Source organism: Chanos chanos, chromosome 13, assembly GCF_902362185.1.
Source record: "Chanos chanos chromosome 13, fChaCha1.1, whole genome shotgun sequence".
Classification (NCBI taxonomy): domain Eukaryota; kingdom Metazoa; phylum Chordata; class Actinopteri; order Gonorynchiformes; family Chanidae; genus Chanos; species Chanos chanos.
In genome coordinates, this window is record NC_044507.1 from 7,637,690 (window position 1) to 7,665,015 (window position 27,326).

The 27,326-nt window shown below is 40.2% G+C and overlaps 4 protein-coding genes and 1 non-coding gene across 5 annotated transcripts; 4 read left to right on the forward strand and 1 right to left on the reverse strand.

Annotated features, from left to right (window-relative positions):
- The first annotated feature begins 422 nt into the window (after positions 1–422).
- tat (tyrosine aminotransferase) lies at positions 423–8,895 on the forward strand. The gene is made up of 12 exons (XM_030790064.1): positions 423–479; positions 1,547–1,837; positions 2,002–2,106; positions 2,303–2,370; positions 2,867–3,025; positions 4,200–4,338; positions 4,457–4,509; positions 7,033–7,185; positions 7,297–7,425; positions 7,561–7,644; positions 7,739–7,837; positions 8,064–8,895. The coding sequence occupies exons 2-12, from the start codon at positions 1,558–1,560 to the stop codon at positions 8,202–8,204; spliced, it is 1,410 nt and encodes a 469-aa protein (XP_030645924.1). The 5' UTR covers positions 423–479; positions 1,547–1,557; the 3' UTR covers positions 8,205–8,895.
- A 933-nt stretch (positions 8,896–9,828) lies between these two features.
- Positions 9,829–16,077, forward strand: LOC115826319 (aldo-keto reductase family 1 member B7-like). The gene is made up of 10 exons (XM_030790102.1): positions 9,829–9,991; positions 10,468–10,635; positions 10,916–11,032; positions 11,499–11,576; positions 13,206–13,322; positions 13,872–13,984; positions 14,669–14,756; positions 14,941–15,024; positions 15,393–15,475; positions 15,791–16,077. Exons 1-10 carry the CDS (start codon positions 9,902–9,904, stop codon positions 15,831–15,833), a joined length of 981 nt encoding a protein of 326 aa, XP_030645962.1. The 5' UTR covers positions 9,829–9,901; the 3' UTR covers positions 15,834–16,077.
- A 2,171-nt stretch (positions 16,078–18,248) lies between these two features.
- trnal-cag (transfer RNA leucine (anticodon CAG)) lies at positions 18,249–18,331 on the forward strand. The gene has a single exon. It is a non-coding gene; the product is annotated as a tRNA-Leu (tRNA).
- A 497-nt stretch (positions 18,332–18,828) lies between these two features.
- pllp (plasmolipin) lies at positions 18,829–23,596 on the forward strand. The gene is made up of 4 exons (XM_030790718.1): positions 18,829–18,991; positions 20,556–20,729; positions 21,316–21,435; positions 23,049–23,596. Exons 1-4 carry the CDS (start codon positions 18,854–18,856, stop codon positions 23,145–23,147), a joined length of 531 nt encoding a protein of 176 aa, XP_030646578.1. The 5' UTR covers positions 18,829–18,853; the 3' UTR covers positions 23,148–23,596.
- A 1,185-nt stretch (positions 23,597–24,781) lies between these two features.
- arl2bp (ADP-ribosylation factor-like 2 binding protein) lies at positions 24,782–26,598 on the reverse strand. Its single transcript, XM_030790590.1, has 7 exons — positions 26,580–26,598; positions 26,227–26,296; positions 26,007–26,068; positions 25,702–25,808; positions 25,342–25,427; positions 25,150–25,246; positions 24,782–24,889 (listed from the first exon to the last, which is right to left on the reverse strand). The coding sequence occupies exons 1-7, from the start codon at positions 26,596–26,598 to the stop codon at positions 24,782–24,784; spliced, it is 549 nt and encodes a 182-aa protein (XP_030646450.1).
- Between the last annotated feature and the right edge of the window lie 728 nt (positions 26,599–27,326).

The window sequence follows — 27,326 nt, forward strand, 5'->3', positions numbered from 1 at the left end:
ATTTAAATGGTTTGCGCACAATTTTATCAGCTGATGCACAAGTGATGTAAGATATTATAAACTTGTTTCTTTTTCTTGTTCTTCAAAAGATAAACGATTACAGTGTTCTTAAAAACAAGTGGTTTCCAGACCATTCCAAATGTAAAGCTCAGTGCTTATGGACACGCACACTCGTATTGTCTGCGCTATTACGCGCGGGGGCAGCATGGGTCCCGCGGGTTCAGAGCTAAGTTCCAGCTGCTGAGAAGAGTTAATTGATCAAGATGAACCACAGAACTCAAGCGTTTTACATTTTTGGTTGTGATGTAACGGGGGAGTTCTGGACAGCCTTCGATTTCCACCAATGAAAACAGTTTGTGTTCGACACCCAGTTTAGGGGCTTGCTATAAAGCCGGTCACTGAACAGTCTTTCATTGTGAGCTCAAATATCGTATTATATCTGATCCCCAGGAACTGGACCGTGAAATTTCTTTGTGAAGGTATTTGGCCTCATTAAAACAGTCCATAACCTGTATTAATTGATTGGAAATTAATTGGTCAGGTTTATTTCCTGCATGGTATTGAAAAATATCACGCACATGTTATTTATTGTCTGTATATCCGATGAAGGTGTGATCTTTTCTTTGTTACTCTGGTGATTAGGAAATAATTTTCAGAAAAAAGCACGAAAATGCTACATATTTTGTGTCTGTTTCTATTACTTTGTCGTAAATATCGTGTTATAGTCTAGGCACGATACATGTTGCAAATGTATTACGTGCACATTGTGCGTTGTCCGATAGATAGATAGATAGATAGATAGATAGATAGATAGATAGATAGATAGATAGATAGATAGATAGATATTTTATTTATTTATTTTTTGTTTGTTTGTTTGTTTGTTTGGACTGTTGATGACTGCGCTTATTTAGATTGTTCTGCTCAAGATGTTGTCAAGTGGTTTAATTTGCTGTTTCTAATTCAGGTATGATCGTTGCTGTTGTATTTCTACATTCAGAGTTACATAAAGAAAAACTGTAGCGTTTAAAAAAAAAACCTCTTTTTTGTCTTCTGGGATTTGATTGTTCTAGCTTTGATATTTCGCGCCTGATCAAGCCAACAAGAAGAATAATTATTTGCCTTAGTATAAACCACTATATTCGTCAAAAATGACAATGATTTACAAATGCTCTAGACAGCAACGCGTTTTTCAGACTTTTTGGCACAAGTCTTTCTTGATCTGGCACAGATCTCTCATGTTTGTATACCAGGGCTTCCTGCGTCAATATAACATAGTCAAGGAAAACTGGGTAACAGGCAAAAGCAATTTTATCTGAAGACTGGTTGGCAAAGGCAATTTCATTTGATAAGTGATCAACCACAGTGGATAAATTAATTTTTATAATGTAACTTCATAAATATATCTGTTTTAGATTCATAATTCGGCGGGGAACTATTTAATTTACCCTGTTCCTTGCAGAGAAAAGTCATGAGATAAAAAATATTTTTGAGGATTTTAACTCTCATCATTCCGTGTTTGATGTTTTTTTTTCCCCCCGCCCTCTAGCTTTTTTAATCATGGAGAACAGGTCCTATAAGATTAAAATGAATGGGAATGGTATCCAGACCAACGGAATACATGGAAATGGTATCCATACCAACGGAATAAATGGGAATGCGGTCCATCATGTCAGCGTTAAGGCTAGCATCCATCCCGCGAAGCTGAAGGCCCGTAGACAACGCTGGAATGTCAAACCTTCCGAGATGGCCAAGAACACTCTGAACCCCATCCGTGCCATTGTCGACGGCATGAAGCTTACACCGAACCCTGATAAGCCCATGATTGCCCTCTCCATTGGTAAGCGTGCAATTAGATTTGTGCGCAACCGGTTTCAAAGCATGTGCGTGCAGTTGCTCCACGTGAACTATCATCCTTATTCATTTCCTTCGTGTCCTCAGTTTGTTTTTGTTTTCTTTTCCTCTTTCTTCTTTTTTGTTTGTTTGTTTTTCATATCCCATTAGGTGACCCCACTGTGTTTGGGAACATGCCCACGGATGATAAGGTTCTGCAAGCAATGAAAGATGCTATTGATTCACAAAAATACAATGGCTATGCCCCCTCTGTTGGTGAGTAGTTAATTTTTCAAACCCTCGAGGCAGTGTAGGTTATGTACAGTGTGCTATTAAATATAGCTTAATGGTAGAAACGCAAAGTAAGATAAAGGTGACCATTCATGTTAAAAGAATTCTTTTGAATATTACACATTGCATTTCTATATTTTTGAACCGCTTTTATGATAAATTACTCTTGTTCAATTCATAGGTTATTACAAGAGCAGAGAGGCTGTTGCAAACTTCTACAGTGAGCCTGGAGCACCTCTTGAGGCTAATGTACATAAATCAACCACCCTGTTACACACACACACACACACACCATACACACACACACACACACCATACACACACACCATACACACACACACACACAACATACACTTTAGGATTCAGCAGAGACTGCCTAAATTTTGTAATTGTGTGGAGTTCAGTCTTTATACCACTTTATAGTTTTAATAAACAGAGATGATAATGATCTCAAACCTGACTGAAACATATCATAATGGCCTCTCTATTGCCTCTCTCAGCTTTGATTCATTTGTGAAGTCTACTGGTGACTGGACACCATTTCAAACACACACACACCTGCACACACACACACGCGCACACACACACACACACACACACACACACACACACACACACACACACACACTTTTTTCCGCATTTTCTCCCTGAATTATTTTGATCTCTCTTGAGTGTTTAATGTCAGTTTCATTGCGTATGTAGCAATATGTTTTATCTATATCTCAATTTTTGTGTTCTCTCTCAGGATGTGATTTTGACCAGTGGCTGCAGCCAGGCCATTGAATTGGCCATCAACGTGTTGTGTAACCCTGGTGATAACATCTTAGTCCCCTGTCCAGGATTCTCCCTGTATAAGACACTGGCCGTGTCTATGGGCATTAAAGTCAAACTCTATAACCTGCTGGTAGGTGGTCAAAAGAAAAGGACAGTAGCCCTGTGTTTACGTTTACTTTCTAATGCACTGGTGTTGGGATATGAAAGAGGAAAAGAAGGATAGGAGAGATGAAAAGAAGAAAGAAAGAGAAGAAGGACAGGAAAACCTACCTAGAAATAAATGACACAATGCTATATTTGGGAGAGGACTAGAAAGATCTGGAAGTAAATAAGATACAGGGGTGGGGAAAGGGGTTGGGAGTAGAGGAGGGGTTTTGGGGCTGAAAGAGGGAAATATTGCTGTGTTGTTCTAAACTGGGACACATCTGGCACTGATAAATCTTGGGGCATGGGCTAGCATCACTAACCTTAAAGCACGAGACACACACACACACACACCCCTCACACACACACAGACACGCATACACACACCCACTAACACACCTACCACATATGCCCCCAACTCCCTGCGAACACTGATACATGTACATACACTCACTCACACACACACGCACGCACACACAAAAGCATTCACCCCCTACATTACTCTCTGATACACAAAACATTTATCTGATCCCACAAAAAAGTTCTTCCACCTCTAAATACTTTACATTGTCCAGACACACGTTGGTGTGCATCAACATGAAAGTTCTTATCCATACATGATTTAGTACTTGTAGTACTTTGGTTCTCCAAAGACCAAGGCCAAGGCACAGGGGGATGCTTTCAACTTCCCCTCCCCTAACACTTGTAGTAGCCATTACATAATCTCTCTCTCTCAGGCATTCTACCAATCAGGGAGGCTACAGCCTTACATAAATCAGACCCAAACGGGGGGGTGGATCCATGGCGCGTATTGTATTTCTCCATTTCAAAGAGTCATTTTAGGGCATGTTCAGTGAGGACAAAGCAAAGAGCGTCGGCTGTTTCTGTGGTTTGTGAGAAAAAGTAACAGACTTACGAACATCTGTATGTAACTAGGGTCGTCTGAAAATCAGTCTGTAAAACACATCTCTAAAAATATTTCCTTTACACATTTGAAACTTCCAAACGGAGATGCTATTCGGATTGAACGTTGTCAGCTTATCGATGTAAAAACGTCCGAATATTTTGATATGAATAGATCAATGCCGCTATTTAAGGAGAAACAACACAGTACATAAGACTCGACAAATGTTTTTTTGTTTTTTTTAATCTCCCTTCAGCCCGAGAAATCTTGGGAAGTTGATCTTCAGCATCTGGAGAGTTTGATCGATGACAGAACTGCTTGCATGATCCTCACCAACCCCTCCAACCCCTGTGGCTCTGTCTACAGCAAGGAGCATCTGCAGAGTTTACTCTCAAGTGAGTGAAAGTTCCTCAGTTCTGATAAACTGCACATTTGAATTCAGCGCCTCGCGTTTAATGATTTACTCACTGTTACCACTCACACCCACTGATTGATATTTCTTCTGTGGTCTAGTTGCCTCAAGATACTGCATACCTATTCTTGCCGATGAAATCTACGGAGACATGGTAAGTCAGTGTATCAGGAATGCAGACTTACTTACTTACTTACTTACACACACACACACACGTCACATCTCACGATTCACAAATGATCTTAAACACACATTATTAGGCCATCTGACTCAGATGAGTTCTAAGTCTTCCCAAAAAATGTAGTCTCTGTGTATACCAGCCACCACTGTCCCTCTGGAGAGTGGTGCGCCCTCTGTGACACTAGCCTGATCAGAAAGCTCCGAATCTGGCCGAGTCTGGGGGTACATTCCAGGGTCCTGGTGGTTTTTTTGGCTTCTGGGCCTCACGTAATACCAGCATGGCACATTCTTTGTGACACATTGTAGGGAAATGGGGTAGAAGGCTTTTCCCTGGCTCAGCTCTGCTGGGTAGCTACGGAGACCACATCAGCACAGGAGGGATTAAGAGGTCTGTGCGTGAATAGGGGAATGGCAGCACTCTGGACTGGTTAGTGGTTTGGGTCAACAAGGACAAGTGAAGGATGAGAATGGGGCATTAGGTTCACTCACAGGAGGGACGTGACATCGGGTGTGTAGGTAATGGATGGTGTCACCCCCTTAGATCTTGGTGAAGAGCCAAACTTGGAGACATCTCTTGGAGAAGAACTTTTATTGGTATCACTGATCCGGCGGCTTGATGTTTCTTGTTCAAATGACAAAGTTCATTTCAGCTTAACTGACATAACTTGGTGGCTCTATGGTCATATATATCACATACCTGCATACTGAATCAGCTAGCATAATGTCTTGATCAGTATTGGTCAATTAACCTTGACCTTTTACTTTGACCTTTTGCCCTGGTCATGGACCTTGAGGAACAGGCACAGTACTTGGTTCCTTCCCCCTATTTTAGGTACTTTGCAGAGCAATCACATCTTCATGCTCTTTTCTTCCATTCCAGGGACATGCTCATATTCTGATTCCAGCTTGAGCTCAACTATAATAGCGACATCCTGTGTCTAAGAATAGGGTAAAAGTGTTATTTTCATTCATCTAGATGATGACCATTGACTGACACAGTCATCATCATATGTAAAAACTTGTGTTTGTAAACTGCCAGTGTAAGACAGCCGTATGAGTTTAGGTTACAGTACCATTTACCTGCGTGACATCATATCAAATCCAGGACCAACACTTGTCCCTTTATCCCCAGTCTTTCTCAGCTTCAGCCCTGGGGGCTCTACAACATGGCATTTTTTCTCTCTCTCCCAGAGAGATGACACCTGATGCAATTCATCTGATTATCACTAAGCTCTTGGGTCCTTGAGATTAGGTGTGCTGGTTCTTGACAATAGCCAATACGTGCCGTCACGCAATGAGTGGATCGCCAGGGGTGTAAGTCAAAAATGACTGTTTTAACCAAATCTAAATGAAAAGAGCCGGATCTTATTTTTGAGCACACCCCACAAGTTACGTTTTTTGAAGACCCGAACTAGACCGCCAGCTACGTTGATTTTCTCCGTTATCACTCCTGGAAGTCCATTCAAACCGATGCCCCAGAGGCTAAGGAGACTGTCGAAGAACTGTGCCTCAAGCACCTTTATTTGTGACCCCTGATGAAGTGAATGAGGATAGGTGGATGTTAAGAGGGGCCTTAGACCAAATAAATCTCCTTGGCCATAGACATGAGCGAAACATGAGTGCACAGCAATGACTATGCACTTTTCATGGCATGTGTTTGCCATTAGCACGTATGACGGACTTGAGCATGAAAAAAAAAAAAAAGCCAGTGGGAGGAGATTCTCACCAAACAGCGGGGCGCCTGGCGAGTGGCTGAAAGCAGGGACCGTGGATGTGGCTCTGGGCAGCATCAGAATGGGGGGATGGGGAACATTGGAGGTCCTGCCCAATGATCTTTGTACAGTGGAAAAACCCCAAGAGTGCAGGAGGTTTCAGTACTGAACTGCTGTTTTGTGAATGAGCTTTTTTTAGGGTGTCGTTTTTGCGAAAACTGCCAGTCACGGTGTCTTGGCCAATAGCAGATGGGGTGGTGCCGTCCGCCCCAACTGTAATGAAAGCCAGGCAGGCAGACACTGTAATTGCCTCTCTCTCTCTCTCTCTCTCTCTCTCTCTCTCTTTTTTTTTTTTGATTTTCTCCCTCACGCCTCCATCTATGCAGAATCTGCCAACAGCATGTAGAAATTCCAGAACATACTCGATACACCATGAACCCAACAGATGTATACATATAGAACATTCGCAGTCGTAAAAATGAAAAATGTTCACTGATTAAAAACGCAACTTTGGAAACATTTTGCATGTAACTTTGAAGGGTTTCAAGAAAGGTGACCATCTTCCAGATTGGTTTTTTTTTTTCTACTTTTTACTCTTTTTTGTGTACAATCAAGATGAACTATCTAAAATTAATCATCATCCAAAGAACCATCATTAGGGCTTGGACACTTACACATACTATATTTATTATTGTTGTTAACGTGTATTTATTATTGTTGTTAACGTGTATTTGAAAGGCCTTTTTTCCCATTGCATTGACACAAATGTGTATGTGAATGTGTAGGTGTTTCCAGGATGCACCTTCCACTCCCTGGCTCCTCTCAGCAGTGATGTGCCTATTCTGTCCTGTGGAGGCCTGGCCAAGCGCTGGCTTGTGCCTGGCTGGAGAATGGGTTGGATCCTAATTCATGACCGCAATGATGTCTTTGGATCAGAGGTTAGTGCGCACATACACACTCACACACGCACACACGCACATGAACAGCAGTGCTGTGTTTCAGGGTATCACTTCTTTACTTCTTTAATTTTTCCTCATTGTCTTCTCTAGATCAGAGAGGGGCTTGTAAAGCTAAGCCAGCGTATTCTGGGAGCATGCACTGTGGTCCAGGGGGCGCTAGAGAGCATTCTTAATGACACACCACAGGAGTTTTATCAAAGCACCATCAATTTCATCAAGGTAAAACTGAGCGATTTCTGTTATAAACCACAAGTTCGAACTCTTTGACTTCGTGAGCATCAGGCAGAAATTATATCTTCAAGTTAAATCAATAATTTAATTTACCCTTGAATTGTCTTTAAATGTTTTTGACAGACCAACGCAGAGATCTGTTTCTCTGAGCTGTCCACTGTGCCTGGGTTAAATCCTGTAATGCCATCAGGAGCTATGTATCTTATGGTACGTATGAAGGACAGACTCAGTAAACTCAAAGAAAGAATTAGACCTGCAGTGTTGTTAAATGTCCTTGTTTTTGTTTTACGCAAATGTACAGGTGGGAATTGAAATGGAGCACTTTCCAGAGTTCCAGAATGATGTGGAATTCACTGAACGCTTGGTCACAGAGCAGTCTGTTTTCTGCTTGCCTGCCACGGTACTCCCTCCCTCTGTCTCTCTCTCTCTCTCTCTCTCTCTCTCTGTCTGTCTCTCTCTCTCTCTCTCTCTCTCTCTCTGTCTGTCTGTCTCTCTCTCTCTCTCTCTCTGTCTCTCTCTCTCTCTCTCTCTGTCTGTCTAAGTGTGTCTGACTTCATCCATTTCTTCCTCTATGCCATTTCCGTGTTTGTGATCCCCTTTTCTCTGACCTCATTTTCTCGCTCCAGGCATTTGAGTATCCGAATTTCTTCCGGGTTGTTGTGACCGTTCCGGAGAAGATGATGGTGGAGGCATGTGAACGGATTCGGGAATTCTGTGCTCGCCACTATCGGCCACGCAGTCAAGATAGCAATGAGTTGGATCAATGAGAGACACAGAGAGAGAGAGAGAGAGAGAGAGAGAGTGAGAGAGAGAGAGAAGGAATGAGAAAGAGACAATTTTGAGAAAGGGAAATGTGATATAGATTGAACAGATGTAGAGAAATGCATGACACACCAGAGAACGTTTTGAAAGTATTGAAAGTAATGAAAGTTCTTGTTTTTTAAAAAACAGGTTTGATATTTATATTTTTTTGTATAAACAGCGGGTGGGGGGAGTCTGTCTCGTCTTTTGTAACAGTTCTCATCATTTTAAGCTTTTATAACCGCAATTATGTTGTTAAAAAAAAGAAAAGAATAGAAAAATGCTCTTTTCTTTTTTTGTGTCCCCATGGAGCCCTCATAACCAGACTTCCGCCCATTGGGAAATGGTTAGCTTTGGGATAAAGGGCTATTGAGGACATAACGGGAATTTGAAGACATTTTGATTTGATAGAGCATCACCGTTACTCTGTGTATCTGTTCGCACATATGTGTAACTCTAATTTGTAACTCTAGCCTTAGAGTTTCTCAGTGAAACCAAGGGGTTAAAGTCTATCCGTCAATTTGCATGTTAAACGACTCTGTGTAGAAATTTTTTTAGACTAAAACTTCTGTGCATTCCTCTTGATTTTGTATTATATTTTGTGTCCTCTATTATGTAACAAATCTATTTAAATAAACTGAAATCTTTACAAACATACTATGAGCAACTCTGCCTTTATTACTGAATATACGAGGTGAAAATCTTGAAAAACATACTCAAAAACATTACCACCCCCTTCCAAAACTCAAAGTAAGCAAATTAGAGCTTAGGAAGAAAGTAAAGAGGTCTTATTGTTACACACGTTTTTAGATTCAGAGGTACCACTGTGAATTTTCATATTAAAAGATAATTTGTCATAGTGACTGATGAATCTTTGTGGTTCTCCGATGCTTTGTCCGTTTTATTAAAGGCTAAATAGCAAAAATAATAAAAATACACATAAAATAATATAAAAATGAAGATGAAAATGGAGAGAGACAATAATTCATTCTCTTTTAGAGAGAAACTGAGATTTTTTGGCCACTTCAGTGGGCTGAACTGAAAGGTACTCCAAGATATCCCACTGTTAGACAAGTGAACTGCAGTTGCAAATGTTTGGAGATTGTAAATGCTCGTAAATGCTCGAAGGCATGGAAAACATTTGGCTTCACACAAGTAAAGCTATAATTGAAAACCTCTAAAGTGATTCCATACTCTGCAGTGGTTAATTCTTTCCCCTCATTTAACCTTTCTATACATGTGGACTCTACCATTCTTCCTCTCTCCCTCCTTCTCTTTTTCGTTCAGCCACCGTCTTCTTTCATACACGCACACACACACACACACGTGCACACACATGCATGCACCCACACACTCTGACACCCTTCACTGCTGACTTTGTCAAGAAGAAGTGGGAGAAGGTCACATGGAGCAATCAGTAAGCAGTCTGTCATTTTAAAATGTACTCAAGGTGGCAAAGCTTGCACATGCGCACACACACACACACACCCACACACACCTGACACGCACCAGGACAGTTCAATAATTAACCTGAAAGATAAGGACTTAAAATGCACTTCAGAGTGAAGAAGAAGGGTAGACAGAGTACACGAGAGAGGGGAAGACAGGTCAGCGCTAGCACTGTCACTCATTCATTGTTCTGTTCTACGGGCACACTGAACACATGGAGTCAGATCCTATTCAGAAAAAGAAAATAAAACTGAATGATGGCAGATACATGCCACTGCTGGGACTGGGAACATGGAAGGGACAGGTCGTACTGCAGTCTTTTTACTGTTTTCACTCGCCTTGCCTCTCCCAATGTCTCTCTCTCTCTCTCTCCTGTCTCTCTTTCTCTCTCTCTCTCTCTCTCCTGTCTCTCTCTCTCTCTCTCTCTCTCCTGTCTCTCTCTCTCTCTCTCTCTCTCTCCTCTCCTCTCTCACAGACGCACACACACAAAAACTCTCACTCTCTCTCTCTCTATTTTTTTTCTCTCTCCCTCTCTCTTTTTCTCTCTCCCTCTCTCTTCCCTCACTCTCTGTCGTTAACATAAACAGAAAAGTCCCCCTCTTTTATCAGTATCAAGGAAGTGAAATATATTCATGTCAATTTCCTGACCATTGCAATCAGTGCTCACTGAGTTTGTGCTTGTGTTACTGCAGTTGGATCAGTGTTGTTTGATGCCGTGTTGCAGATGATTCGTTACTGTAAGCTTCCTGCAGTGTTTGTGATGATCCTAACATGTTGTAGGACTCTTCAGAGGTGTGCCAGGCCGCGACTGAGGCGGCTATAGCTGCAGGATACCGCCATTTGGACACAGCGTTCATATATAAGAATGAGGTGGAGATAGGCAGGGCTATCCGTGCCAAGATTCAGCAGGGCATCATCCGCCGTGAAGACATGTTTGTGGTCAGCAAGGTGAGAGTCTTATTTTTGATTTAGCAAAAAATCGGCAAATCCTATTGAACCAATCAATGTCAATATCCAGTCTGTCAATCAATCAATCAAACAATCAATCAATCAATCAATCAATCAATCAGTCAAGTCAGGTTTCCCAGATTTGATTTCCATGTGTATAAAACTAATCTGACTCGGCAACATTTTAATTGCAATTATGGGCGTAGCTTCTGCAGGGTATCTAGTGAATAGCCCTTAAAAGTGCACTCTTGACTAACGAATGAATGGTTTGTGTGTGTAGCTGTGGCCCACTCACTTTGCCCCCGAAGACATCCCTAAGTGTCTTGATAAATCCCTCAGTGATCTTCAGTTAGACTACATTGACCTGTATCTGATACACTTCCCCGTGGGTTTCCAGGTAATATGACACTCGCACATACAACACTCTCATAGTCACAAAATATATATATTCACAATGTTCTTCAACTGCAAACTCACCCTTGTTTTTGTGTATGTGTGTGTGCGCAGGTATGTGTCTGTGCATGTGCATGCGTGTGTGTGCATGTATGTGTGTGTGTGTGCGTGTGTGTGTGTGTGTGAGACAGAGTGGTTCATTGTGTGCATTAGCCTATATGTGTGTTCACACGTGTGTGTGTTTGCCTTATATTTCCAGTAAACTGCTTCTCACATGTGAAATTAGAGACTTTAATTCATAGCAGCATATGCTAGTCCTGAGACATTGTTTCTACCTCTAGTAAATGAACTCAACTTTACTGAAGTTACTGAACTTCACTGAACCCATGCTCAAGTGTTTATCTCAGCATGGCACTTATTTAACATGAGCACTTACATAACTGCTCTGATATCTTGATTGCCACCTGCAGAAAGTGGGTGATGAGGTCATCCCAATGAAAGATGGAAAAGTACTCACCAGTGACATTGACTATGTGGATGTGTGGAAGGTAAACGAGTTTCTTTTTTTTCACCTCTCATTCGTTGTGACAGTATCGAGGGATTGGCAGCTGACAGTGCATTAATTTCATTCGCAACATCTATAGGTCAAATTTCACAAATTTCGCTTTCAGTTTTATTATATACCCATAGTTGCATGCATGAAATCCTATACAGAGAACTTTCTAAAAAATTCTAAAAAGTTTGGATGAGGCCACTGTGTTCTTTTGATATGTGTTTTTTTTTTTTTTTTTTTTTTTTGAGGTTTCAGCTAAAGAACTGCTTTCGGTTCTTGACAACAGTGCTGTGTTATGTTGAATGAAATATTTTCTAAACTCTTAACACAGCAACACACCTACATCACACAATTATCCAAATAGTTAATTTTGTGCTCAAAACCACATTTTCTTCATTAAATACCAATTCAACATTTCAAAATGCAAAAAAACTTTCTCTTTGACTCTATCAAAACACGGCGAACCTGACTCAATATCAAATCATTCTTTCAAAACATAAGCACATATTTTCTATCCAAGAGGAACAGTCAATCATAGCACAATGACTTTCAAAATATAGTAAGTCATAGCACAATGACTAACATTTGATGCCATTCCAAAAACTGAATTACTTTTTATGGTCCAGTTCTACGGGTACCTGCATACAATAGGCAACATGAACTCCATTGTTTTTTTTATAATTCAGTTTCCTTTTACTGCAAGCCACTATACGTTTTTTGGCTGAGTGTCAAACGTGTGAATTTTTGGCAACATACTATCTTAAAGCGAATGAGTCATCTTTACTTTATAGAATATACAGTAGGAAAAGAATAGTAAGCGACAGAATTGCTGCAGTAAAAGCTTTATTAGCAACATGAAATCGCTGCCAGTTAATTAACAAAATATCCAACATGCATAGCCTTTGGTTCCAAATGTGTAAAAATCAAATACACAAATACAGCAAAAAAAAAAAAGCCACAGCTACTCCTTTCCCTGGTCCTCTCCCTTGTTCAACTGTTCCTCTCCCTTGTCCAGACATTATTTTTTTCTCTCTCTGCTCCACTGTATCCACTCTTCTGTATCCACATTGAACAAAATCAATTTAAAAAGCCCCCTTTTTGCTGTTTATGTCATGTAATTAAAAGAACGTCAACACCTGGCTATGTCACCGATTGAGATTGGAATTAGCTGTGGTTGGTCTATTTTACAAAACTTACAGTAATACAGCTATTTCTCAATGTTCCAATGATCTGTTCACTCAAAAATGCTTATCAGCTGTTTCTGTATAGCTTCTGGGCTGCTGTTGTTGCAGAGGTAGAGGCTTCATACTATATTTAAGGTTTTGAACATTAGGTTTTCATTTCTGGCATGTTGTGTGCAAGCATTTGTAAATAAGAAAAGAAAGATCCCTAATTTTGGTACTGAGTAAGCTTGTATATAAAGAAAATTCGAGCATTTTAGAAACGTGTTAATTGACTGCATATTCTGTGAAAACAACATGAATTATGTTAATGGTGTGGTCCACAACAGAGAGATGTTGTGCTAATTGTGTGTCAGTTTTGAAAATATGACTACAGATTGGACAAAACGCTGTTAGCGATTGTAAAGAAAAAAAACTGTAATAGAGTGCTGTGTGTGTTACAGGGGATGGAGGCGCTGCAGGCTTCAGGGAAAGTGAAGAGTATCGGTGTGTCCAACTTCTCCATCAAACAACTGGAGAGACTCCTGTCTGTGGCCAAAGTCCCACCAGCAGTCAACCAGGTTTTGAATAATGACAGTTCTTTCGTATAAAATATGAAATATTCTAGAATCTAGATCACTAGATCATGCTGAATTTCTATGACATCTCATATCTGCCTTAAAGAATTCATATCGCTGTCTGTCATGAACTTTAACATTCAATATCAACATGTCTTTTGTTCAGTTGTGCTCTGTCTTTGGGAAATATCTTAGAAATGCATTATATTTATCGTGCCACTTTAAAATGATTGTCACAGAACACTGATCTCCTTGTTTTATTAGTTTGATAAAACGGTGCCTTTAATGTATTATAAGTATCAAACTCCACAACCACTCTTCCAATGTGACCTTTGTGAATGTAAAAAAGTCCCGCTATTTGTGAGTCATTCGTGGAGAAATTTAAATGATTCACCAAACTGCTACCCATGTGTCCATATAGCTTATCCTGTGCATAGCTTAAGCACTGGTTTAAGAGAGAGTTTACAGGTCTCTATCCCAACTCCAAGAACAGAACGAAGAAACTGATCACATGACTCTCCAGGTAAGAGCTCACTCCAAATCTCTCGGCAGGTGGAACTCCACCCTTACCTGGACCAGGCAGATCTGATTGAGTACTGCAAGTCTAAGAACATTGTGCTCACTGCCTTCAGTCCCTTTGGCTCTCCTGGAAGACCCAAAGAATTGTGAGTTCAGACAGAGATGATTTTCAAATATTTGATTTCAATGTGCAATGTGATCATCAACTTATCTCTAATCTCATTCAACCACATGAAGCAGTCAATGTCCGAACATGAATACAAACACATGCACACACACACACACACACACTCACACACACATGCATGCACACATGCACACACACACACTCACACACACATGCACGCACACATGCACACACACACACAAACACACACGCACACTAACGCACACACAAACACACACACACACAGGCACACACACACACAAACACACACACACACACACACACACACACACACACACACACACACACACACACACACACAAACACACACACAAACACACAATAAATGATTAATCTTGAAAGTCTTTTTAACTTGTGTAATGCAGCCTTTTCCAGTTTAGTGAAAGGTCATGATGTGAATCAGCAGCTAATATCCATGCTGGATGGACTGGCAGATCCTCATGGAACCTGAATAGAATGTTACAACTCCTTTCCTGATTAAACATTGTTCCAAACTTGTCAACAACACTCTTTATCAGTCCTAGGGACTCACTGAGCAAATCTCTTATTTGGTTATAACCAAATATTTGATCCAAGTAAAACAAAACAGAACTTTCATCCTTTTGAAAATGTTCTCTCTCTGTCCATCCAAACCCAATCACAGCCAGCGGGGTGACAAAGACCCTGAAAAGTTGCTGGAGGACCCCGTGGTGGGAGACATTGCCAAGAAGCATCGTAGGACTCCGTCACAGGTCAGATACTCCGGTCGTAACAGAGATGACCACAATCACCATGTCTCCCGTTTCATCTCCGGTCATGTTAAATGCGTACATGTCTATGTGTGCGTGTGCGTGTGCGTGTGCATATGTATGTGTGTGTGTGCATGTGTGTGTGTGTGTGTGTGTGTGTGTGCCTGCATGTGTGTGTGTGTTTTAGGTGCTGTTGAGGTATCACGTGGAACAGGACATTGTAGTGATCCCAAAGAGTTCAAAACCTAATCGCATTCTGGAGAATTCAAAGGTAAACTGGAAAAACCCAGTCGTACTTTGGAGAATTCAGAGGTAAAATGGAAAAAAATCTTAAAAACGCACTCGGATTGATATGCTTTAGTCCTCATTTATGTAACATCCCAAACCTGACACCTTATTTGATGTGGTTGCACAGGAAACATAAGTCAATTGATTTGTCTTTATGACTATTTGCTACCTATTTCCCTACATTTAAATGTAGGATAGTTCCAAACTGTGTTATTGGCCCCATCCTTTGTTTCAAATGTACAAATTTCTTTTTACTAGTTTCTTCACTCTTTCTCACTGTGTTCACTGACACAGTTCATGGATTGCTAAGCTGTAACATAACACTGAATCTTGTGTTTGGTATGTCTGTAGATTTTTGATTTTTCCCTGGATGAAGAAGACATGAAGAGACTGAGGTCATTGGACCGTGGATGGAGGGCCTGCCTGATAGACGGGTAAGATTAGACCTTGCTCTTGAACCAAACATTTATACATGTGCTGCTCAGGTCGGGTCTGGAAAGATCAGCTCATGATGTCTCATCTCGTGAACAGAAACTGATTTTTTCTTTTTGTTCACTCTTTGACCAATCAGAGATAGGTTACATACACACTACACTTTTTCTTTTCAATTTGTTTTTACGTAGAGCTGAGACATATTCACTGATTACAGTGAGTATCTAAGGTCAAGAAAAACTCTTTACAGGTCATCCAAAATACACCAGTATCATCAGTGGTCATAAGTAACATGTGGTTGTGTTTTGGTTCTCCAGGTTGGAGTCCCACCCATTCTACCCTTTCAGTGAAATGCACTGAACATTTGAAGGATCAGTGCCAAAAAGAGCTGCTCTGTCTTTGAAATTGAAGACCACTGCTGGTGTTGATCATATCAAATGCAGAAATCCCAGGCTGACTTGAATGATATAATTTGCCTGTTTAAGGAGTCTGGTGGATTCCTTCCTATTGTACAGTTGATATACAATGTCTTGTTTGCCCGTCCCGACCAGTTCGCGTGCGGGATGCTGTTAAACTGCGATTAAAGGTGTGATCATGAAGCTAACCCAGTACCCTGTCTCTTCCTTCATCTGCGTCTTTCTTTTACCCTCTCATAAACCAGACACGCTAATTCTAAGATATTGGCTGTGTCTTTAAGTGGTCGTTGCCCACACACCCACTGTTCTTTCTCTCAGTCAAAAAACCTGTGTTTCCCAAGGAAAAGCTTTGTTTTAAAATGGATACCACCCAAAACTCCTCGACCCACTCCACTGTTAAGGCTGAAAGGGGGGCGAGGTACAGGTCTATTGCATCCTCACCACCTCCAGTCGTGTTAAATTTTATGTAGCGGAACCCCACCATGCAATACTAATCTGAAGACAACGAACTGCCACACTATGGGTCATGTCACACTGATCTGGTAGTCATAGTCCCCAAAGATATAGACTAGTCCACTGTGAACCACACTGGAGTGCCCTCACACTGGAGCTTCCATGAAAGGCTGGGGCTGCACACTGCGATAGATAGATAGATAGATAGATAGATAGATAGATAGATAGATAGATAGATAGATAGATAGATAGATAGATAGATAGATAGATAGATAGACAGACAGACAGAAAGACAGACAGACAGACAGACAGGCAGATAGATAGATAGATAGACATATGCAGTACACAGTTATTGTCTGAACTTAATGTAAAACGGGTTCTGAACTGCATTGCTGATGTTGTGGATATTCACCATTTGAGGATCAAGCCTTTGGAGAAGGAACAGTCAACACTTAAACGTTCACAGCAAACTCTTGATTACAATATTGTCATAGATTGTTATGTAAATAACTTAAAATGAATTCAGAGCAAGAGATATCCATGCTGGGACGTAATAAGATGTGTCTGGAAAGTGGCAACGTGAGCATCACAACGTTAAACCTGTACAAAATCTTCTACATTACTGAAATGATGGAACATATCTTAATAGAAGGAAACTGCTTTTAAATAAATAATAATAATAAAACAAGTAGTTCGTTATGATTTCAAGATCAAGCGTACGCTATCACTTCACATTACTGTCATCCATAAAGAAAAAATACAACACACGCTGTCGTAAAATACTCCACTAAGGATGCACAAAACGCTATGACAACGAATAAGAATTCAAGATCGTACAGATAGAAAACTGTCATACGTCACTGGAAGCACTGAGAACTATTGACTAGGCTAATGAACAGGGTCAAAAGTATGCACTCACACTGTACTCCAGCGAACCCTAGCGTCGTATAAGTTAATTGCAGGTGTTCGGTGCTTGGGGAAAACATTTTTTCCCCATGACTGAGAAAATCTCAACTGTTTCCATTTATTATTCCTTGTTAATTTATGTGTTTATGTGTTATTGCTTGGTTATTCTCATGTGATGTTTTATTGAGTCTTATTCATTGTTTGTTCATAATATTAATTTTCCGCATTCTTTTTTGGTAAAAGCTGGAGTCACGGCTGAATACGATCATGAACGTAGAGCCTGCTTGTAACCCAAGGAGTTAGAGATGGAAAAAGTCACCGATGTACTCTTTGGGTTTTGACTGCCTTGCCGATATGACCTTGTTGCCAAACAGGATTTTTCAAATGCATAAGGTCTGTCATGCCTGGCACTGTTGTAAATAATAAACATAATATTTGTTATTATTCCATTGTCCTGTCCAAGTGTTGAACACACTCAAAGATTTCAGAGAACTTTGGACACAGCTTGGACACAGAGGAAGCAATATATGTTTGCTGAATCTGATTGATCATATGTTGTGCAGGCTTTCGAAGCCGACATTTTGTAATTTATCCTGAATATTGTCAGTTACTGTGTATTGTAGCTCGTTTGGCCGCAGACTTCGAGAGCACCAGAGAATATTAATGCCAGTGTACAAATTATCAATAGCAAATAAAAGTCTCTGGAATCTATGACGTCGGCTTCTTGGTATTTATTAAGTTGTCACAAGACTATGAGTAAAGGTTAAATTTATTGCTAAATGCTAACGTTCCTTACCTAAGTGATTATCATTCGTATAGTACTCTGGTCTCATAACAATTCAGAGCAAACAACTAGATATTATGTAGCTTCCCGTGTAACTAATTTGTACAGCACAGTATCGCTTTTTAAATCCCTCTGTAATAAAAAAGCGACATATACACTTATTGTCAGACTTTTCACAAAAGATGGATAATATTACAACTGTAGCAACGTCATTATGTCAGGATGGCCGAGCGGTCTAAGGCGCTGCGTTCAGGTCGCAGTCTCCCCTGGAGGCGTGGGTTCGAATCCCACTTCTGACAACAATCGTCTTTTGACCAGTTCAATATCAAACCTGATATTCAAGACAGAGCAGTAACTAACCTCTAAACACATAAATCCATATCAACTGATGGGATGTGTTGGAATCTGTGCAAACATTACCATTTATGAACATCAAGTCATGTACACTCTTCATCCTGTTGGCCAGATTGTCCTGACATGTCACAACTATAGGTTTACCTATTCGTTTTGCAAAACACGGGGCTAAGTGATCAGCTAGAGCATTGACTTAGTCTTAACTCATAACCTTTAGCACTAAAATTACTGTCTATACTTAGTGTGTAATCAATGTTTATTAGTGTGGTACTAGTTTTCCTCTTGAAATTAGGTCTTTCGTCAGTCATTTACTCAATGGAGTATGTGGACACACCCACTCAAAATGAATACCCAATGAGAGAGAGGGAGAGCGAGCGAGAGGGAGAGAGAGAGGCAGAGGTGCTTCAAAACACAGTGGCATTGACTGTATCTGTGTTTCAGCTCTTGTAAAGTTTATATTATAGGAAATGGCAGAATTTCCTGCTAAGGTTAGCACGGAGACAAGCTCACCCCAGACACGAGGAGGATTGGGCATTGAATCGAACATGGCTATGGATGTATCATTCATCAAGACCTTTCCAGCCATCCTCTTACTGACTGAAATTGTGAGTTGTGCTTTCATTGTTTTGGTCTTCTCTTACCTTTTGTGTTTAGTTGGGGTTTTTTTTTTTCTCCTTCTCCAGCACTTGTCTGCTTCCCTTCTTCTACTTATTCATGATAGATGGTCCTTTCTTTGAAATGTCCTTTTCCATTGGCATCTACCATCTGTCTTGGCCATGCATGTCTAATGGTAACCCTCTCGACAAATCCTAGGGGAATAGTGAGACTGCCTTCACTGGTGAAATTAAACGAGAAGCATGACTGTTCAGGGTGACTGACATGCAAATATACTCTTATGTATAAAGAGACTCCAGTCAGAATGAATTGACTCAAAGTTGTTTAGTTTATGGGGTTTGGTAACTTTTACACTTGAACACACATCAGAGAAAGCAGTGAGCTATCCAGAATAACTTGAATACTGAAATAATTGCCACATAGTTCATTTTTTGATAATATCATCGAGTATCATAGCTGTGCAGATGTCCATGTGTTGGGATGTCATATATTATCCAATCAAGCTCTCCGTGCCTGTTTTGCATAGAAAATGAACACTATTTTGACTTTCAAGTCAATATAATCTCGGTCAAGTTGTCAGGCTGTCAATAAAATTCAGAGTCTGATATGTTTATTTAAGGCTCTTGTGACTGAAAACCAGCAAGGTAGTTTTTATAGGTTATTATGAACAGTCCATATTTTAAGAAAATTCATAGTAAATTGATCTAACCAAATGAGCGAACCACATTTTGGATTGACAGGAAACACCAGTGCTAACCTGGATGAATTGAGTATTTGTTTAGATATACAGCCCCACAGGGGAGTAAAGGTCCACTTCTCTACTTTCTTGTCTGGTTTAATGCATAACTTTACAAGCATGATTTCAAGACCTTTAATGGTGCATAGTAGAGTCATAATTGTGGGCAAACATTCTGACTAGAAAACATAGATGCACTTTTGGCACAGATAAACGTTTTTAGCCATACAGAATTTCTGAGTTTTGAATTTTGCAGGGAATTTTTACACGAACTGCACCCTAGCAGGCTTATAGAACACAGATAGGTAAAAACAAAAGATCTTTGTTTAAAGGAACAACTTTGTGTGCTCACTTGTCTTTGGTCATAATGACTGCTACATTATACCACAAAAGATTTGTGTCTAATGAATTTGTCAGTGTTGTGTGACATGGCTACGCAGAGCAAGGAAGTGTAAGATTAGAACTGAATAGGTCTTTGAATTCAGATTATTCAAAATGGTTTGGTGTGGGGTTACGTTATTAATACCAGGTTGGCCAGTTCAGTGTTCTTTGAAGACCATGCCCCTTCATGATATAGAATATTAACGTAATGAGACCAGCAGCCTGAAATAGCCATAGCGTTCAGCTTAGGGATTCACTCAGTGCATCACTGATACAGTACACATACATCTATTGACTTCTATAGACATCTATAGTTTATTCATAGATTAAATATGGAAGGCCACTGAACTGACTTAGCAATGCTGTGGTTCATATGTTGTCATATGTAATAACTGAATGCAGCTGACTGATGCACACCTCTGTCTTTCCACTCTAAGGTACTGGGCCTGGTGGCGTGGGCTCTGGTAGCCAGTGCCTCCCACCTCTGGGTGCCAGCCACTGGCTGGGTACTGTTTGTGACTGTGACCCTGTGGCTGCTCACCATCATACTCTTCATCATCCTTTTTCTGGCCATTAACCGGACCTTGACCAGCGTGCCCTGGCCCTTGGCTGTGAGTGACTGTGATCTCATTTCCCTGTCTTGTGCACTACACCTGGGCCCTTCCATCTGTTACTCTGAGTTCCCTCAGTATTGTTTTCGTCATGTTCTACCATATCTATTAGTCATGGAAATGTTGATCAGCTGATCCGAGCTGATGATAGGACTGACAGGAGAAGTTATGAGGAAGATGGAAAAAAAAAAAAGACTACTATCAAGATTAGGCAAGGCTAGATTTGTCACAGAGAGCCATAGTCCTGCAGGGTTTGGTTCCAGTCCTGATCTTGCATAGCTGATTCCAGATTTTAATAGCTGAGTTGGGTGAGTTTGTTTTGGAATTAAAATAAAGCCTGCATAGACCGTGGCTCTCTGGGAACAGGGCTCAACTCTCAACTCTCCAAAAATCTAACCAAGAGGGACCTCACAGATCTTGTAAGAAATTCAGCTTGCGATGAGTTATAGACAAACTTATGTTGAGGTACTTAAGCAATGTGAACCATAAGCTAATCTTTTCTTTAGACTTTCCTCTTCCCATTCAACAACTAATCTGTGAACCATCTCTCCTGTTCTCTCTCTCCTCCATTCTCTCTTCCTCTCAGCTGCTGGTGTTTTACTCTGTAGCGACGGTGTTGTACTTCACCGCTTTTATAGCTAACGCAGCCTCAGTGACTTCCTTTCGTTGGTACTCTCTGTACTACAATAACATGGCAGCTGCAGCGGTAAGTTAAAGTCAAGAAAGCCATTTAACATTACACTACATTACATTCATTCAGCAGATGCACTTAGCCAAAACGATTTACAAGTAGGACAAAGTACCATTCGAACACGTAGCTATTAAGGAGCTGGCCGTGGTATAAGTCACACATACACACACACACACGCACACACATGCACACTCAAACTGTTTAGACAGAGAGAGAGAGGGGGAGAGAGAGAGAGAGAGAGAGAGAGAGAGAGAGAAAGACTGATGGACAAAAATGACAGGCTTGTCTTGACATATGACAGCACACACCCATAGTGGTCATTACCAATACATTGTACCCATGTTGACCGTGTCCTGTATCTACACAATATACATGCTGTATGTTCAGGTGTGGTATGATAACAATGTTTATTAGGTGCAGCCTGCAACAAGTTTTAAGAGCGCAGCTATGGAAACAGACATGTAATGACAGTTCTGTGGTTCTCTAACCTATCTTCAATTCCATAAAAACCCTTAGACTGAAAATGGCATGGAACTTCTGAGTACCCAGCCAAAATAGATTATTTTAGATTAGGAGTCAAATTCAGTGAAACTGCCAGCCCACCAATCATGTGACAGTGAGGTATTTTGCCACTTTGTGACTGCTCATAAAACTGACATTAGCACTTCTCCTATAGCATTCTCAGTAATAAACTTAGACTGGCTTCTCTTTAACGGCACTCATTCACTCGGGTAAAGGTTTTCAGGAAAGTGTTTGATCAAATAGCATATAGTGCTATAGAAAGTCGTCTGAATTTGGGCATAAGTCTTAAATAATTTCTAAAATGATTACTTTAATAATTCTGAGCATGGATTCATAACAAAGCAATTGTAGGATGTGTATGAAAACGTTTCCTGAACTCGGAGAACCGGCGTTCTTGGTTATCTCTACATTTCAGTGATAAAGGCCAGGCATGACAAAACTCACCTGGTTCAGGTGACTATTTTTTTTTTTCCCTCCAGGCAGCACTTTACTCTCCTATCGTGCGCTGATCATTTTCACAAATCTCAAAATCACTGCTTGAAAAAAAAAAATGTCTAGAATGTACAAGCATAAAACAGATACAGAGCAGAAATCATTAACTTGTAGATTAACTGTTAGCTGTAAAATAACATGATAGATTGATATGCAGTCAAGAATGCTGGATATTGTGATACGCCCTGGGCAGAGTCCGCTGCCCCAGCCCACACAAGACAGACATTTCAGACCTGAAACAGGTAATTCCATGTTCTATCTAGATGATCTCATTGCCTATCTCAAAACTGAGGCTACCATGACCCAATTGCAGCCACATATTTCAAAATCATTTTATGGGAACTTGGGAAATGAAGGACGTGTCAATTTAGGCAATAGAATCAACCCTCACTAGGACAGGTGTGGAGTACAAGCCAAAAACTCATTTTTACTTTCTTTTTAAAGAGATCTCATCATTAAACAAACAAACAAACACACAAACAAACAAATGAATGAATGAATGAATGAATGAATGAATGAATGAATGAATGAATAAAGTCAACATTGTATGTCTGTTCTCAACTGCAGGTGCTGTTTTTAGTGTATTAATATTAGTGTTTGTCTTTTGTCCTCAGTTCTTTGGCATTGTGGTGACTCTAGCCTATGGTGCCAGTACATTCTTTGCCTACATGAGCTGGAAGGGCAATCCAGTCAGCACAACAGTACCTGTGTAGAGACACACTCCTAACATACACACATAAACACACAGACTCTTGGAAGGGACTTGAGCGTGTTGTGCCAGAATGAGACAAGAAGAGGTGGATACCAGCTGACTGGACGTCTACGGCACAGAGGGCATGAAAAAAATCAACAGGAAAATACCTGCGGCAGAAAAAAAAAACCTGCGTGACCTACAAACACAAGTGGCGGTGGGGATACAAGCAGGACCGTTCACTGTGGTTCCAGTCCTTACTCTCTCCTCCGTACTCCACTGAAGGATGCTGTCATGACGACCGTGTTATTACCCTACTCCTGTGTGCAAAAAGCAGCATGCACGTGAACACACCCACACATCCATACACACACTCACACTCAGCAGCTCAGGTGTTTATGAACTTAACAATATGAGAGCTGTGGCACTAATGAGATATTTCTGAAGTATGTCATGTTATGTGTAATTGAGATTTTTGATAAAGGTTAATGAGATTTTAATCCCCTTTTTATTGTCATTTCTTAAAACAACAAACATATATTTATATTTACATACACTAAGATCTCTATAATTTCATATTTATGCAAATTTGCAACATTCACTTGGTAAAAACTACAAACATTACATCAAGTAAGGTGGGAAAAGAAAAAAACAGTTACGTAAACATCAGTAGGACTGTGCTCTACACATGAAGAATGTCTGTATCAAAGGATTCATTCGGTTCATTTCATCCAATAACACTCAACAGGAGTGGTTCAAAAACACTACCAACAGACACACTGGAGCCCAAAAATGAGGAAAACCACTCAAGGATGCCAAAAGGGGAAAATGTACCTGTTTATGTCCCATTAAATACAACAGTTACATATCCACCCATATCAAATGTATTCTCCCCTCTCAGTGTAAGTGTCCAGGTATATGATCCATAACATTGTAAATCTTTATCATTTAGAAACATCACAATAATGAGGGACTCTTATATAAACAGGTATATAAACAGGTGGTGGCAGGCACAAATAATATGATTTGTCAAGTATGAATTTAGAAAGACATATTTCTGTAGCCCTTTTTTGGTTTAAGTTAATGTTTGGAGGGAACCAGAAGAAGGGCACGGCCTAGGCAGAGGCATAATGAGTGACACCCACTGAAGTTTGCATTTGTCTTAATGACGCACGCTTTCTTAGACGCGCGCGCACACACACACACACACACACACACACACACACACACACATCTACATGTTCAATAAAGCAAACGCACTACACTGAGTAGATAGCGATAAACAGAAACCATTCACATACATACAGGCTAAAGTTGCTAGACCAAAGGCAGACAAAATGTCAAGTACAAAGATACCACAGAGAAAGCAGTTTAAATACTGCAAGTGGATCCTTGTTAAAGAGAATTATCTTGTTGCCAGGGAGACAGTTTAAATATTAAACCAAAGCAAACTCATGATTTAAACCATAGTGAGCTAGTCCTGTTCTCTTGTGGTAATAACATGGCCATTTACATCTGACTAGGGCCTCACAAGGCATGTTTTTCACAGATATGAGAGTGTGTGTCTAGGCGACTGAGTTGGTGTTTAAGTGTTTGTGTGTGCGTCTGTGTGTGTGTGAGAGAGACAGAGAGAGAGAGATCCCTGTCTTCATTAGTTCAGTGAGGTTCTGATGTCATATTGGAGGTGAAGGTTCCTGAAGAGGTGGAGCTAAGAGATGTCACAACCAATCCATCACCCAGGTTTAACCCTCGTCCCTCCCGCTCCTGAAAAAACAAAAATAAATAAATAAATCAATTAATTAATTAAAAAAAGAGAAAGATGAGCTACAAGTGCATGTTAAATCACTCGAAAAACTGCCAGAAATCCACTCAGCTCAAAGCAGAGGGAAAAGAATAGTTATTATTATTATTTAGGTGAATGTACCTAAAGCAGAACTGAGCTCAAAACATGAAGCTGCTGCTGTATAAACCGCGTTTAAAAGAGCGAGTTCAAAACATATTGAAATTCCAAGATTTCCACTTACTGCTCTATAATCAAGGAACATCTCTTTAAAGGCCATGAAATCTGTGAAGGTGAGTAACATGTCAAAGATATCCCCTGAGACCTCCTCTTTGTGCTGCCTGAAGATGAAAACACAGAGTAGTGCGCTAAGTGACTTAGTATTTGAATGGTGTTTATATTTATGCGCTGATTGGGGTTTATGATATTTATGTACTTGAGTGAATTGGTGAAGGCACTCATGTTGAACCCAGGGATTCTCTCCATCAGTTGTTGCTCCAGGTACTTCTCAAGGAGTTCAATCTGAGGAAGCGCAAAGAGTTAAAGCCGGTTTGCATCCTCGTCTCTGTTTGTTTTTGAATGACCAAATTGTCAAGCTGGAATAGAAATTACAGACCATTCCCAAAAGACTACCTACACAGTACTGCTACAGGCATGTAAATTAGAAGTGGAAATTTGTTGAGAGCATGCCAATGATGACAGCTACCAACTCAGTTAGAAATTGTACCTGTGAGGTTTTCTAAAATTCCTACAAAACCATGCCAGTATGGGATACAGCAGATATTTTGTGGCTTACATATTCATTAAAAATAGGCGTATAGCTGAGTTTGTTTTCTTCGGAGTCATCAAACTCCAGATAGTACTTTTCCATGAAGTTTTGTTGAAGCTGTTGGAAGTCGTCCTCTGAAAAAAAGAGAACACAGTCACAGGATAGGTTATATTAAGGCTAATATTATATCAAACTCGACATTGCTCCCGTTCACCAATATTTCAAACAGTACAACTACCGCTAGTAGCAGCATTAACGTAGCTGCGAGATCCGTTATACGGTCAAAGTCTAAGAGAGCGCGAGCGTGCGAGAAAGACTGGCTGTTCACTTACCCATGATAATGTCCTCAATGCTACCAATAACAGCATCAAACGCCGCATCAGCATCTGATGACCTGGACAAGTGGAAAGAAAGTGATTTTTTTCGGACTAACGAGGGTAGACTTCAATAAAACAAATAAATAAATAAAATAAAACAAGGAATGTTAATTCTTAGACCGAATCGAATGCTTAACACTCAATCGCAGCCCAATCCCATCCAAGAGTTCCTTACTTCGTCACAGCAAAGTCCTCTTCGTCCAAGTCTTGCATCTCTACAATGTTCTCCCCGCACCCGAGCCGATCTTATCAAGATAATAGATAGATCAAAAGACAATTACATTCACAACTGATATTTCTCATAAGGCACACAGTTGATACGGTTTAATATTAATCTGACATCACTTTGCGCTTTGATGCTTGGAGGCTACTAACGCTAACTCGCTAGCTCTTCTTAATCTACTCTACGACAATCTTCCAAAGTAATGTTCATCTGCCGAGTGCAGCAGATGTGCAGCAAGAAAGTTATCTATTTCAGCATACATTCGTGTGGCTTTTAAATGATCTCAATATGGTAGAAATGCTTACGCTTCTCTCTAACATCCATTCCCAATTGACAAGTCGTGGTTCATCAGACCGTATGCTTACCCTACTACTCGCTGTCAAGGTAACGGGCTCTTCTTTTAAATACGTCCGGAGGAGAAACGGTGTCTGGTAGTCACGTTCCGACTCATATACGAGCTTTATTGTAAAACTTTCTTGCCAGAGGTTTGCACAAATAAAGACGTAAATTAATCCCAACTTATTGAGGAGTTTTATATTCGCTCTTGATATTCATTGCCTCTCTAATGCTAAATTAGTGTTAAACTAGTTTTTTATTTGTTTGTACTCAAGTCAATGTGAATGCTGACTGTATTTCATGGACTTTCAGTATTTAATATAGCAAGTAATTCTGTCAGTGATTGTTTCAAAGAGAGGGTATATGATTATCAATACCTTATTAATAGTGAACTATTAAATGTGTATACAGACGAAATGGTCTGTGTTATCAGGGTAGCAGGTTATCTCTGTGACTGAGATGTACAGCCAACAAATACAGACCTCTAGAGATAAATATTTTCGTCCTGACGACTAAACCTCTCATATCTCCCTGGACAATTTCAGTTTAGACAAACCAGTATGCAACACATAAAACAGACGTTTATTACAAACATCACAACTGAGAAAAAAAAAATCTTAAGCAATCATACTATATGATCTTTGGGACTTGTGGAGATTTCTGCATTAAGTCAACACCTCATCAGACATATCAATGCAATATTCATTCCCAACAGC